This window comes from Chionomys nivalis, chromosome 3 (genome assembly GCF_950005125.1).
Source record: "Chionomys nivalis chromosome 3, mChiNiv1.1, whole genome shotgun sequence".
NCBI lineage: Eukaryota > Metazoa > Chordata > Mammalia > Rodentia > Cricetidae > Chionomys > Chionomys nivalis.
The window spans coordinates 19,001,495-19,017,246 of record NC_080088.1 but is presented as its reverse complement, the minus strand read 5'-3'; the positions used below and the strand labels follow the sequence as shown (position 1 = coordinate 19,017,246).

At 34.6% G+C, this 15,752-nt stretch overlaps 1 protein-coding gene across 2 annotated transcripts in view; it reads right to left on the bottom strand.

Moving 5' to 3' along the window:
* The window catches only part of Tmprss15 (transmembrane serine protease 15), a 106,006-nt gene that overhangs the window by 20,434 nt on the left and 69,820 nt on the right, over positions 1-15,752 (bottom strand). For both annotated transcript variants that reach the window (XM_057765654.1, XM_057765655.1), the window contains 2 exons: positions 10,346-10,456; positions 8,445-8,577 (listed from right to left, as the gene is read on the bottom strand). In XM_057765654.1, coding sequence (XP_057621637.1) covers positions 8,445-8,577; positions 10,346-10,456 — 244 coding nt within the window. The remainder of the gene's footprint in view (positions 1-8,444; positions 8,578-10,345; positions 10,457-15,752) is intronic.

The following is a 15,752-nucleotide window of genomic DNA, read 5'->3' as shown; positions in this document are numbered from 1 at the left end:
CAACACCAGCAGCTGTCACTCTAGAAAATGTTAATTACCCAGAACAACTTTAGATCTATGGGATCAGGGAGTTGGGGTGCAGGCCCAGCGGGTTGCTGTAACCAGCTTATCAAATGATTTTAGTGTCTGCTACAGAACGGGAAGAAGGTCATGCTGAAATACAAGCACTGTTTATGAGAGTTGTACAAGGTTTTGTCTCGATGCTTTCATCTTAATTTCCAGCTATTTGAATCTCTTTTCATGTAGAAAATGGAGAACACCATCAAGACATCTACATTAAAATGTATGATTACAGATATGTAGATTTTCAGACCACTCAATTTCCTTGCTCTTTCCCTGTTCCTTTGAAATTTCTTTATGATAGGTCCTGAAGGGACCTTATCAATATCTGTGGAAAGTAAGTAAAATAGAAAATATTGACTCATGATTTTTATAAATATCTTAACCTATCCTATTCATCATATATCTACTGTTGGTGACACATGGTTGGACTGTGCATAATGACTTTACCACATGGGTTCTAAAGGAAAAGAAAGCTAGAAAATGACCTTTAAGAAGAATGGACAGATGTTCTTCCCTTGGGACTCAAAAACAATGTTCCATTGTTGGTGCTGCCCTGAGATCAACTGGAGATATATTCACATGGGAAAAAGATGCATGTTCTTTTCTATGTGATTCAGGTGAAAATTAAACAATGAAACAGACTTCACTTAATTATGTAGCTATATTGACTGAGGCTTGCTACGTATCACAGACTGATATTAGTTTTATTATACATCCTGAGTTAACCTTGAACTTTTCAGTTTTATGAGCCAGGATTACAGGAATGCAACATCTTATCATCGCTGGTTTGCTAGAAAACAATATACCTTTACAACAAAATCTATTAAAATAGTCACATAAGTAAAATTCCATGTTTGATCTCCACATCAGAAACCTAAAAGAATTGTAGTTTGATTCACATTAAACAGAATATGAAACAGCAAAAGTTTAAGAGAAACTATTAATAATGGTCAAAATAGTAATCAATAAATGAAAAACAAAATATTAACAATCCTTTGTGATGTCATTGTAATGAGTCTTTTTCTGTCCCACCAGCCAGCTCCCAAAGGGATTGGAGACATTATTAATTATGAAAGCTCAGCCTATAGCTTAGGATTGTTCCTAACTAGCTCTTGTAATTTAAATTAACCCATTTCTATTAATCTGCCTTTTACCTTGTGGCTTTCTAATCTTTATTTCTGTATGTCCAGCTCCCTCAATGTCTTGTTGTCATCGCCTCTGCACCTCGATTATCTCCTTCTGCTTCCTCTCTCTATCTGGAGGTTCCACCTATACTTCCTGCCTATCAATTCACTGTTTAGCTCTTTATTAAACCAATCACAGCTATATTCTCATGCAGTGTACAAATAGCCTATAATGTGTCGACACTTATTTTTTTAAAGTTCTCATAACTGGTATGAATAGAATCAAGATGATTACAATCAATTAAATTTTTATGATGATTTCCAGACCTATGGATTTTGATAACTCCAGTGCCCATTTCTACAACTGTCTGAAAAGATTAGATATTTAGTATCATACTATACAGTTTTACCTTATTTACATATTAGTGTCTTCCAGCAACCTATTTCTAATCCATTCTTATTATTTCTATGGCTTATATTCCCATAAAGGGCTCTTCTGATTTGCAGAAGTCTATTCTATGTGAAAAGAGAAGCATATACATGTAAACATTAACACTTTTTAGGTCATTGATGAATTATAAAAATATAAAAGATTCTAGGGAGAGAAAAAGGGCTATCCCTGGGCTGCTTGGATGGTATACAGTCTTCAGCTTCTCTTCTCAGGCCCTGCTTAGGTTGCCTCTCCTTTGTCTTGCTACTCAGACTGCATTTGCTGAGATAAGGATTCTTGCCTGCAGTCAGAGCTTAGGTAGAGATGTTTTAAGCCTTTAGACACACTAAAGCTGAAGGAATAATAATGCATGCTGCACATACTGCAGCCCGGCCCTGTAGCTCATTTCACACCCCAAAAGGTTTAAACCGTGAATAGAGCCAGGTGGGATTAAGCTAAAAAAGCTTTTGGAGAATGAGGGTCTTTCTTTTAGGATTGGAGGGAAAGAAGGGGATTGAGTTGGCAGGAGAGAGTTCAGGACATTTATAGACAGGGGGGGTTGGTGGTTGGAAGAGAGTCGGGACAAAGTATTGCACTCCAATAGTCTCAGCAGTGGGCACTTAGGTAACACTGTGTCTGAACTGAATGTAATTCAACTGCAAATCTTGTTCATTTACTACATTTATAGAAACACGCCTACAATTCACCTAGAGAAACATTTAGCGAGCAGGCAAACTTAATGAAGTTTAGTTTTTTCTGACCTAAGCTCTTTAAAATTTGGGACATTTGCCTAGAGGTAACGAAATGTCAATAGAAGAGTTGTCTTGACCTAGCCAATCCCTCCTCTGTGCAATGCACCATAGTCACAGCAAAAGAGAAAACAATGGGTCAATCTTGCCATTTCTCTCTACTGTCTTACAGAAATAATGGTATTTGGATGAAAACATACTGCTGGCAATGCAACCAAAAAGGTGTCTGAGAGATGAGGTTTTTAGGAGCTTATCAAGGAGGCACGTTCTCTGTAGACAGTATCTAGAGTATGTGAATAGTATGCTCTCCCCTAAGTTTATTTTCTCAGTGTTACTGGTTTTATTTTAATTAATTTTATTTATTGTTTGTAATGATATTTGTGTGTGTGTGTATGTGTGTTGTGAGATAGACAGCTGATGTATACCCAGACATGCATCCTGTCCTAGCTCTTGGATTATAACTTCTTGGCATCCCTTGCCTATGTGCCTTGACCAGCCCTGAAAAGTAATGAGTTCATCAGAGATGAATTTTGGAAGCTGTAAAAGTACTGCAGTTCATTTGATCCTCAGTTTATTTTTAATTAATGAATCTTTAATTTTAAAGCAGGGGGAATGGGTGTAATTTGTATGCTAGGTAAATGATAAGTTCTCAGTAAAGTGCATCATTTACTGTCATCATTTTGGTAGTCATTTTAATACAGTAAGAATTATTTTTCCAAAAACTCATCTAGAACTTCTTGCAATCCACCACACCTTAGTAATATGAAACTGTGACTTGAGAATAGTCTCAGCAGCTAGAGGTGCATGCTACCAAAACTGAGAACTTTATTCCATTTATTCCCAGGAACTACAGGGCATGTAGTTCTTCTTTTTCTCATCTCCCTCTCTCTCCGTCCCTGCTCTGCGTGGTGTGTATTCTCATATACCTACCTATCCCTAAGTAAATAAATGAAATAAAAATATAAAATAAAAATATAAATATAAAAGGAAAAAATAGAAAATAGAATGCATTTGGGGGACCATAAGGGAAGGGAGAAGGAGAGAGAGAGAGAGAGAGAGAGAGAGAGAGAGAGAGAGAGAGAGAGAGAGAGAGAGAGAGAGAGAGAGAGAGAGAGAAATGAGGAAGGGGAGAAGGTGGGAGAAGACAGTCAGTTCTCTCTATTCTGCAGTTCCTCTGGATGAATGGACTTCCTCGGGATGAAAGGAACTCAAGTTCTCTGATTTGGCGGCACGCACCTTCAGCTGCTGAGGCTACTCTCCCCTCACAGCACCTTATTACTATGGTGTTGACAGGCAAGAAGCTCTAGATGAGTTTTTGGAAAGATAACTTCTACTGCATGAAAATGACTACCAGAATATTCTATAAAATGAAAATACAGAGTCACCAACATTCAAGGTAGTAGTTAAACCTTTTCTGATCTTTCTCATATCTTGTCCTGATGGGTTTTCTTTGTGGGAGGCTGTGTGTGTGTTCACAGTTGTAGTAAGTTAATGTTTTCCTATATACTTGAAGATATTTAGGACACTGACCGAAATTACATGTGGGAACCAGAATATTATCAACTTACGCCAGTATAAAATGCCAATTTTAATTTCAGGTTTCAGTACCTTGTGTCAAATTGTTGAAATAAATTAAATGTGCGTTTGTGTGGGATCTTTCTCTTTTTTGAGATCATAAGATGATGAAAACATTTCTTCTTTCCCTGTCCTCCAATTAATTATGGCAACTTTATTTTAAAGACAGAATTCATTCTCTACCTCAGTATTTACCAACACCTCACAGTAGAAAAACATTGATGCAAGTCTGTTTCTTGCCCAGATTTGAGAATATGAGGCTAGCATTAACTAGTCTGGTATGTAAGGTAGAGACATGTTGCATAGGACTCTTAGGGTTAACAATTCTTCCTGGAATTCCTAATCAGAAAACAAATAATTAGCTCAATTTCTCACTAATATTAGTGATTAATTTTAATAATGTTTGCAAGGCATATCCCATGGGCCAGGATTGGGCTGTAACAATGTGGATATCCTTCTTAGAAAACATGATGGAAAACTCATTGTTAATTTGGCATTACACTTGTCTCAGTGTAAAGATTCTTTTTTTTTACTTTGATCAAAGACATAAAAATATTATTCAAAGTGCTTTTTAGTTATGCATGCTATAAATGGAAGGAAATTAAAGTGTTTAATATAAAGGAGTAAAGACTGATCAAATCTGCCTCATGTGATTTTCTCAAATCTGTGGGGAATTGCAATTCATAGCCAATCTGCATAAATAACTTTGAGAGACTACAGGGCCTGCTTAATAAATTAGATCCTAAATTATTTCCCACTATACCAAACACATCATTAAAACCCACCAAGTTTTCTTTCCATTTCCTCATGCCAGTCTAGACAACACTCATTAACGCTATAATGTTCTTTCGGGTACTAAGACACTATGGAGACTAGTAAGCATGCATAGTGACAAAGATTAACATCTTTATACAAATTACCTGAATTATTTCAGAAGAAAGCAAGAACCTGGACTTTCTAAAATATATTATATCTAAGACAATGGATAGCATCACTTATTTTTTTGTACTGATGGACCCTATCTCTCGGTCTCTAAGTCTTGCTGCAAGAACTATGATCCACAGGAAATCAGGTCAGAGAAGCAGACAGTATAACTTGGGTTGAAATACCATGCAAATAAATAGGACTCAGTGCTTTAGAACTGATTTGCATTCACTCAACGTAGGCCAGTTTCTTGAAGAACTTTGCTGATATCCCATCACTGAGTTCAAGTCTCCCGCAGCACCTTTCATTTATATAACACAGTAATTTTCTATTTATGTGTTTATCCCCACCATATAAACATGTAAATCCAAGTCATAATGTATTTTATGAACTTTATACAGTATCATTACCAATGCTTCTATTTTTGAATGAGGAATAATCAAAATTAACTTACAAAGTTTAAATGCACTAAAGATACGTGCATCAATTCTAGTACATTCTGTTTCACATCTTATTTAATTCAAATTAATTTAAATTATTTCTTTTACTTTTTTTTTACAATTACAACATTTTCCCAATCTCTTTCATTAATTCTAGCTCTTCCAAATACCCCTCCTTACTCTCTTTCAAACTCATGACCTCTTAGTTTATTGTTATTACATAGAAATACAAATGTTCACACACACACACGTATATATTCATGTCTATGTGTATATGTATATAGTCTCCTCAACTGCATTATTGTAAACTAAGTCCGTTAAGGAAGTCCTCAACTTCACCAAACTTTTAACAGAAAGGAAAAGGCCTCCCTATCACCTCTCTGGAATTGCTATTGAGTTAAAACATTGTTGAGTATGAATCCAGAGATAATGTCACTATCAAGTGTTTTACTTGAAGTTAGAAAAATCAACAAAATGTCAGCTTCTGTACTTTGTTGACTCTTCCAGAAAAAAAAAAAAAAGATGTCACCTCCGAAGTTACTCCTCATACAACCTGTACTACTACACAGCTCTTTTTTGTTAGATGCTGCCAAAACTGAGGTGATTTTGTTAGAATACAATCTATAATGTATTACAAAAAGGATGGAGCTTGCACATGTATGAACATCTAAAGTACATGTAATTTTTAATTGATACTTATAAATTAAATTGATAATCATCTGCATAGTGTGTAATAAAATTCTCTTCTTGCCTTTTCCTTTGATGGGAATCGCCTTTTAGATGAAGCCTGGATCTCTGGTATCCCATTATGGATGCACATAATTTGAGGAGACAAGGGAAGCTAGAAACTTTCAGCCCAATTATTAGAAATTCTGCTATGTTTCTAACATTCCACATGAGACTGAAAATTATCATTCACTAAGAATATCTGTATATAGTAGCTGTGTTTTATCATGGCATTGATACATAATAGGAGTCTCTCAGTCAACTAGAGTTCACACAGGTTTATGGAGAAGTCTTGAAATTGTGTTACTAGCTGCTACATGGTAGGTTATTTTCAGTGAGACTGTTTTTGAGTTCTAAATGAAAAGAAATCTCTGTGCTACCCAGACAAATTTTTGTTATTGCTTTGAGACTTCATTTCACTATGTAGCCATAAATGTCCTGGAATTTGCTGGATAGATTAGGCTGGCATTAAACAGCAATTCTCTTGCCTCTGATTTCCCCATGGTAAGCACAGACCATCCCACCCTCTGGAAATCCTGTTAGGTGACCCACTAGTTAGTTAGCACAAAGTATCCCTTACTGAAAAGACAACTTATTGCACTTGTTTTCATGAATTAAAAGTAGTTCAAATATTGGCCAAAAGTTCATGTATAGATTTTGGTGTACATAAATCTGTTTTTCCTCCTTAACTTTATATCCTTATTTTAAATTTCTTCAGATCACTTAGATTTAATGACTATTGCTATTAACACATGAAAAACATAATTTCTGTTGCATTTAAATATGTTCGCTGATGGAAACCAGGTTGCCTAGCTACCCATCTGATGTATTGTTAATTCACATCTCTGCCCATGCAGTCTTTTACAAGTGGACATCTATAATCAAATCACATAAAGATACAGATACAGATAATTTCCAGGCATGTATCTTTGTTTGTTCATTCATTCGTAGTAGTTTTGGTTTTGTTTTTGAGATAGGATTCCACCTAGCTCAGGCTAGCCTTGAGGTACTATACATCCAAGGATGACCTTGAATTCTTAATCAACTCACTTCAGCTTTCTGTGGTGTTACAAGCTTGTTCCACCATTCCTGACTGTGTTTTCTAGAATGCATCAGAAATCCATTTAGCAGTTCATGGTGGAAAACAATTATGATTTATAGTTAGACAACTTTTTTGTACTTCTATATGTCTAGGTATAGCTGCAGTTAGGTGAGCCAATTTAGTTCCTCTGCTGATATTTATCTCTTAACAATTGTTGAGATTCAGAACAATAAGTAATAAAATTAAGGTATGTTCTAATAGAACTCAAAAAAAATAGCAAAAAGCTTTATGTCTTGGATCCCCAATGAGGTTCCTCTTAGAGAAGGTGGGACCCATTACTAACTGATATGTGTGGGGAGAGGGAAAATCAGTTCTCTTTGAGGTTGTGACTCCTCCTGGCCCAGTGTGCTCAGTAGGTGACTTCAGGGCCACAGATTTATCAGTCCTGTTTGGACTTGATGAGTTTACAAAAACAAAAGGAACGGGAATGCAAAATTGGCTAGGTTTGGAAAGAGCTCTAGATATGGGAGGAGATGGGAGATGGTGACCATTATGACCAAAATACAAAGTACAAAATGCTCAGAGAATTAATATTTTTGCCAATATATTAGCATAATTTATAATTTAAGATGAGTTTAGTCATTGTTTTCCTCTTTTTTTATTTTGGTATCAAACATTTTCTAAGTTGATACTATAAATTTAAGATAAACTTAATTCACTATCAGTAAAACTGACTGCTTCTGACAAGATCGCTGGGCAAAAGTTGGGAACATGGGGTAGGGGTGACGTGAGGGGAAGGGGAGAGGGGGAGAGAGAAGGGAGAAGGGGAGGATTGGGGAGAGCTTAGGGGAGTGGGATGGTTGTGATGGAGGAAGGATGGATATGGGAGCAGGGAAGAAGATATCTTATTTAAGGTAGCCTTTTAGGGTTGGCAAGAGACTTGGCTCTAGAGGGTTTCCCAGGTGTCCACAGGTATGTCCCCAACTAGGTCCTTGGGCAGTAGAGGAGAGGGTGCCTGAATTGACCTTGTCCCGTAGTCACACTGATGAATATCTTGAGACTCCATTCTTATTAGTGACTACTGTCAATAAAGGAAGTTTGTGAGGGACTATTCTTATAGTCAGAGTGGATAATCTTTTTAATACTTGTCTACATTTGATTTGTAAGTATTTTCCTGAACACTTTTGAATCTATGTTGATTATAATAACAAATAAAATATAATTCCTACCAAAACTATGCTGTTCTCTAACATCCACGTGTCTATAAATATCACACACACATGCATGCATGTACACACAGAGAAACACAAACACAGACTATACGCATATTAATAATAACAAAAAGTAAAAGAGCTTAGTAGACTCACTTACCCTTGCCCCAGGAGTTGACAAACTTCATTTGAAATCTGTGCAGTCCAGTGCTCGGCACAAGCGACATGCCAAACACTGTGGATTTTGAACTGTACCAAACCATTGTTGTTCATTGTGCCATTGAGAAACCGTACTGAAAATGCAGAGCATAGGATGTGGTTACATGAAGACAGGGAGTGGGGGCCGTGTGGAAATATTTGTTAGAGGGAAACATTTCATCTAGACAAGAGGAAGTAAGTTATTTGAGTCCAAGTGTACAGTAAAGATATGCTAACTGTGTGCTTTTAAGTTGCTAAAAAATATTTCAAACTGTATCATTACAAAATAATTAAATGTTTAAGGTGCTATGTAGAATTATTAGCTAGGTTTATTCCACATTGTATGCATGAAGCATAATGTCACTTTGCATCCCATAAGTAGTTATAATTTTAGAATTTCCAACCACATTCTTAAGTACCATTAAGTAAGTAGAGATATATAAAGGATATTGGATTATACATAGGGTCATTTTGGTTAAGTTCATAGAAGAATAATGGCCTTAACTAAAATATGCTCATTCCTAATAATTAGATATTAGCAATTGGTTGTAACTTTTTCTGAAAAGTACCCTGGAAGATATATGTTGAGAAATAGAAATTTAGTTGACATAATTTTGTCATTTTCTATAATTATAAAATGAATAAAAAGAGGAACATTCCAGTTTATTACCTAGCAAATGAACAAAATAAAATTATGCATTTTGTTTTTTAAGTCATTAGAAGTTATTTATGAAAATCATTACTTAAACTTAGTCACTTAAAGAAGGAAAAGTGAAATTCAGGAGAGAAAGCTCAGTTTTTTTTCTTCATGTGACCTTTTCCAGAATGATACTGTTTTCATTTGTTGTGTTTGCTATATGATTTCCACCATCTTCTTGCCACCCTACAAACATTTTGCAAAGAATGTTATGGTTATTATACCCAGAAAGGGCCTGAACCTCACCTTGTTATCTAGAAAAATATTGTTTTGTGATGGAAGTCTGGCATACAAACACCATGCTTCTACTGGTTTCACTTTATTATTGAATAAAAGAGTTTAGTATTGAATTAAACAGACAGCGACTCAAAAACTATCCTTAGTTTATATGAGGTAGGTGATCTTTGACAGATATATAACTTCTCCAACACTCAGGTTCTTCAGGGCTATATCTAGTATTTTCTTAATATGGGACTCCTTTATCATACTTATTTATAGTGCAATGCACGTAATATGTGTAATCCTTTTTTTGGAACTTAAAACAATGGACAATAAATCAATTAATCAAATCATTATTGCAACCTGAAAAGAGAGCGTGGCCAGGTTCCAATCAAAGAGAAGAAATAAAAGACACTTGAGAACTAAACTTGTTAAAGTACCAAATCCAGATAATTCAGTTAAAATATCCCTTCAGGTGCTTCTCCTGAAGGCAATAAAAATAAGCAGTCAATGTGACAGGTACTATGGTGCCTGGTTTGGGTTATTTTCTGTCTTTGATATTTATGTTTTCTGACTGAATCGTTCTTGCCCTAAACCTACAGTTATTATGTGTAACCAAGTTTAGCAAGAAGCACACACAAACTAGAGGTCTGTATTTTAGTTTTACTGCAAAGCAGAATGGTCTAGATGTGCTGATATCAGGAGGGAGACTCGCATTCCTCAGCATTTGAAATAAATAAATCATGCAACCGTCCATTCATGTTGGGGAAATACAAAAACAAAGCTAAAGTAACCCAAGTATCTTTATGAAAATAAGATCTCCTAAGAAAATTGGGAGCATGGGAACCGTGGGGGAGAATTGAAGAGGGGAGGGGAGAGGTAGGGAGGGGAAAGAGAAAAATGTAGAGCTAAATAAAAGTCAATAAAAAGAAAAAAATAAGACATACCACAGTCTTCTTCATCTGAGCCATCAGCACAGTGTGTGTGTCCATCACAGAGGTTCCCCATTGGAATGCACTTTCCATCTTTACACTGAAATTCTTCATCCTGGCAGGGCTCTGTTTATTGTTGAGGGTAAGAAAAATCACAGATTGATGGTTTCTGAGTACCCATTCAATTTATACACCTTTAGACTTCAGAATTCAATTTAGCATGTGGTGGAAGATGTTTCAGTGTTGAAATTCTTGAAACTTTAAATGAGTTTGGTTTTAATGTGGCTTTAAACACATCAAATCTTGGTCATCTCTTTTGCAACGTGCTTTGAGATTGATCTTAAAATTAACTGATCTGAGAGCTCTCAAATATGGCTGGGAGATAGTTCCCTCAGAGAGATTTATTTTATTGTTTTCAAAGGAAGAGCTTTATGTTGGGAAGAGAAGAGGAACTCTGTTCAGGGCACATATGATGTAGATGCTCTGAGAATGGAATATGCATATGGAGATACTGAGCACCCCATGCTCTGTGGTACAGTGACATTCCCAAAGGAGAAACAAAGAACTTGATAAAAAAGAAGCAGCAAGACTTCTACTTTGATAACAACTAATAAATATAAATCAGTATCATGACTGTATCATTATATTAAACTTGGATAGATTTCACTTAAGTCACAACTTAAAAGGATATCAGAAACAAAATATTCTCCATGAAAATTTTGTTATTAAAAGTTATTCAAAAATAAACTATTTGTCAAATAAATAAATATCTAATATATTAACAGTTAATATACTAATATTATTATATTATACATTATTAATATAATATAAAATATAATATTAGTATATTAAATGTTGATATATATTTACTATTTATTTCTATGGCAAACAAATAGTGTGTGTGTATGCAAACACAGATATGGTACAGTGTTATTAATTAGAAATTCACATAAAACAAAGGTAAGTATTGACCTTTGGGCAAAGGTAATGAGAAGTATAGATACTAAGTTAATCCTGTAAATGTTCTAGAAACAATTGCTCTGCATTTGCTGGTTTAATAGCATTTGAGAATGGTGGAGTGTTATCTTTACTGATTTTTTTCAAAATGTATTAGAAAGTTTCCTACATGTACAAAGCTCCAACATCTCTACTCTTTTATGTTTATTCTCTCTCCTTACAAGTTTTTTCCATCATAGTCATGGTTGGTTACTCCGGTATTGTTTGTGGCACTGCTGGTCCAGTTTGTGTACCTTGCCAGATCAGTCTCAGGGTTTATTTATAGTGACCAAAGGTAGAGTTCTTGAAAGAGATCATTTTAACTAGGAATCTAGCTTTGAGACTCAAATTTGAGAAGTGTTAAAAATTGCTACTTTTTAAAGGAGGGATTTTAAAATTAGTTCTTCAAAGATTTCATGCAATACGTTTGACTATATTCACTAACTTTCCTATTGTGGATAAAATTCCCTGTCCTTTCTACCCAACTTTATGTTCTTTATCTTTTGTATCCTTTGTATCCTTCAAGACCAATCTGTACATATATTAATCTTTTTGAGACTTAGTATTTTTTGATTCTTGAGTTAGAATTAGTTCTACTTATCATAAGAATAAATACATAAATAATGTACCTGGCTTGCCAATATGTGTGAACTTGCTGTCCAATAAATGGTATTAACAGCAAAAATAGGAACATTATTAAAAGTTCTATTTAGAAAACCAATGGCAGAATCTGTAGATCTGGGAAACAGGCTGCAACTGACTTGAGATGTCTCCTTCTTTATACCTTAGTCAGAGAGGCTTGTGTTTTAGCAGGCAGTGGTTATAATAGAGTCTCATGACTGATCAAATTTGTGAGAATGTGACTGGAAGTGTTCAATCATAAATACCCCTAAAGCCTCAAGAAACACCCCAGAAGGGGTGTAAAGAATGCAAGAACAAAGGATGCAGAAAAGGTCCATGAAATGCTATCTGCTTGACTAACATGGCTGTTGCCCTCACAAGCTTATAGCATCTGTGATCACCTGCACAGATCTACACAAGAACAAATGAGTCAACACTATATCATGGATGGTGGAGTCATTCATGAGTCATTATCCTTATCACGGTGTCTATTAGAGGCTGATGGCTATAAAAGAAAGGGGAACCATTTTTCCTTAACAATGTTATTGTTAGAAGATTATAAATGATTGTGTGGATGGTCCCACACTCAAGTGCATATGAGCAGTCTTACTTGGACTGAGACAGACAAAAACTGGATGAATAACTGTAATTGCTTCAAAGGTTGAGGACCTGAGTTAGAGCACTGGGACTGACTCGGTGGAAGAAGAGAGCTGACTACCCAAAATTGCTCTCTGCCTTTGGCATTAGTGTCCTTATACATATGTCTGCATACATACACATACATAGCTAACTCAGCAAATACAAAGTAAATAAAAACAAAAAGTGGGGTATCATGTTGGAAAAGGGAATTGAAACAGGGAAATGCAGATGGATATGATAAAAATGCATTTCACATGTATCTGTGTGTGTATATATATATATGAGTCTCAAGATTAAGTTGTTTAAAAATACAAGCTTTAAAATATCTTCCTTCTTTCTTTTTTTTTCATTTTTCGCTTTATTTCCTTATACATGGGTGTGTTCTGACAGTGAGCTCTGAAACGTCTCTCTATTACCTTATTATTCTTGTTCTCTGCTCTACTTCTACTATTTTTCTCTCCAAATAAAAAGAAGATCAGGGACATGTGTCTGATCATTATCACTTGGTAGTAAAAAACAGTAATTGGATAAATTTGTCTAATTTAAGCTTTGAAACATTCTATATTTTAACCAAAATCTAATTTACCTTAATAAAGATATTTTAGGAAGTTACAGCTGACTGTTTCGGCGAATTTTTATATCAGGAGAAAAGTAGTTTATAAAACTCAAAACATAATATTATTAGGGAGGTTCTAGTAAATGTAATTACCAATTTATTTCATAAACACATATTTTTAAACAGATTACTGAGATGACAAATAGCCCCAAATGATTGTATTTTCTACAGGGAAGCATGAACATCTTACTGGAAAGATTTCTCTTTCTTCTGGACACTATCATTATTGAACTTGCCTTTAGAAGATAGGAGAACTTCAAAATAGATGCACCCACATAAATACACACCCTATAACAATATATATTTCAGCATATATTAATTTTTATAGCTAGTTTAGTACTAGTTTCAGACCTATAATTAAATATTTTAATATAATCCATAATGATTAACATTATGTTAATCATTATGGATTACTGTTAAATTATTTATTATATTTTCCATAGCTATTATAATCATTATGTCAAATGAAGTTACAGTGACAGTACTTATTTGTGGATACATTTATTGTTAGTGTTGGTTTTATTATTGTGATCAAGTTATAGTCAGTTGGAAAGGCACATGTTAGTTACAGTAAGTATAAGAATCAGTATAAAATTTTGAGTGAAAACATGTTCCCTGTCCCTGTCTAAAAATGATAATTTTTGGTCTTTCTGGAATCAAAGCTGTTAGGATTATACTTGTAGACCCAGAAAAGCTAACTAGCTCAGAAGACAAAATAAATTGGATGAGAAATTACAGAGTGGTAAAAATAGTATATTCTTGCTGAGGTGTTTTGTTATTATAAAATTTGACGAGGTATGCATAAGCTATTTCAAAACTTTCCATATATGTATAATCATGATTTTTATTTTTTGGAATATATAATATTTCAGGTTATTAGGAAGTCTTTAATACAATAATTTATTCTTTCTGGAGCCGGAAATCTTATTTCTGATAGTTTTATGCCCATGGTGAGAGAAGAAAAGGGTAATATTATTCAGAATTGAATTTCCCCATCTTCTCTTTATGAAGTCTCTATAGCCCTGCCTCATTTAGTCACCATATGCTTGGTTTTTTAAAAGAAACTAAATTGGTTTCTCAGGCACACACCACACAAGATGGGGAGGGCTCTAAGGCCCTGAATGTAACCAGGTGCCATTTGTGAGTTGGATTTATGCTCTACTGACTTCCACGTGACGACTCAGAGAATCAGAAGCAAGCAATGGGAACACATTCATAAGAGACTTAGCATAATAAATATCTACTGTGAATACTCAAGGTCAAAGTGACTAGGAATTATTAAAAAGGAGAAATAAAATAAAATATGCTTCATAACTTACTTAAAGCAAAACTTTCAAGATATTCCTAAAATACCTCAGAAGACAAGAAAGTGTTTAAACACTGGAAGCAATTTTTAGTATATTTTTCCACAATATTTCTGAAATGATTGCCAAAGCAGAACACCAATATAAAGAGGAATGTGTACCCAACCTCATATTCATTACTGGCTTGATTATCTTCTAATGCCAAATCCCTGTTTCTGTAACTGCATTTCAGTCTTTTGCTATTAAAAACATTTTGATAAAAAAAAAAAAACACTACGTGGGGGACAGCTGGGTCACTGAACTTCTCCTTCCCAGAAGACTGTCTTCTAAGTCCAAGAGAAACAGCAACTCCCAAGTTTTTCATGCAGTGATGTTCTGTAAGAGATCACTCTACTTGACTCAAAAAAACCAAACCAAACCAAAACAAAAGAGCATTCTCTAAAAAACAAGATGCTCATGACCAAAATCTAGCTCTAGGGCGAACCGAATGCAAAGAACCCCTTCACATAATAATGTATCTTCGTTTTATTGCCTGCATTATGCTATGTGATTTGGGTTACTTTCTCCAACATAATTTCTTTTTGTGGTATTTTTCAAAACACATGATACTTTATTTTTCAAGAGTAAGAACCATATAAAAATCAAGAACTAATAATTTTGATAAAGAGAAGTGTTTGTTCTCTTACACAATATCTACTATTTCAGTTTCTTTTATCTCTTGCCATTCGTAATTTTAAAATAGTAATGTAAATATCTGTGACTTGTGTAAATTTTGTACTTACAGTTTTATATATGAAATAATGTTCTGCAATGATTTCAATTGCTTAGATTTATAAAAGAGCCACTCTCCTACAGGTTGATATATAGTTTTAAAAACCTAAATTGCTTCAGATGAGTTTTATTATTTATTTACATTTTTAAAAAGCATGCAATTATTCTATAAAAATTTCTTGTCATGACAAAATTTGTGAAAACATATTGAGATGACTAACCTGCTGTGAGGATAAATACCTTTGTGCTAGCTATTTTCTTGTTCCCTTGTATAATATTCTGTATATCTGCACATTTAACTATGCTGCACCAAATACAGACAATATGCCATCCTTCTTAGCATGCACACGGTAACTCAGTCTCGTAAAATACAGGCAATATTGTTATCTGTGCACTTTTCATTGTATAGTATTTTTTTTCGTTTTTAAACTTGATTTTATTGAGCTCTACATTTTTCTCTGCTCCCTTCCCTGCC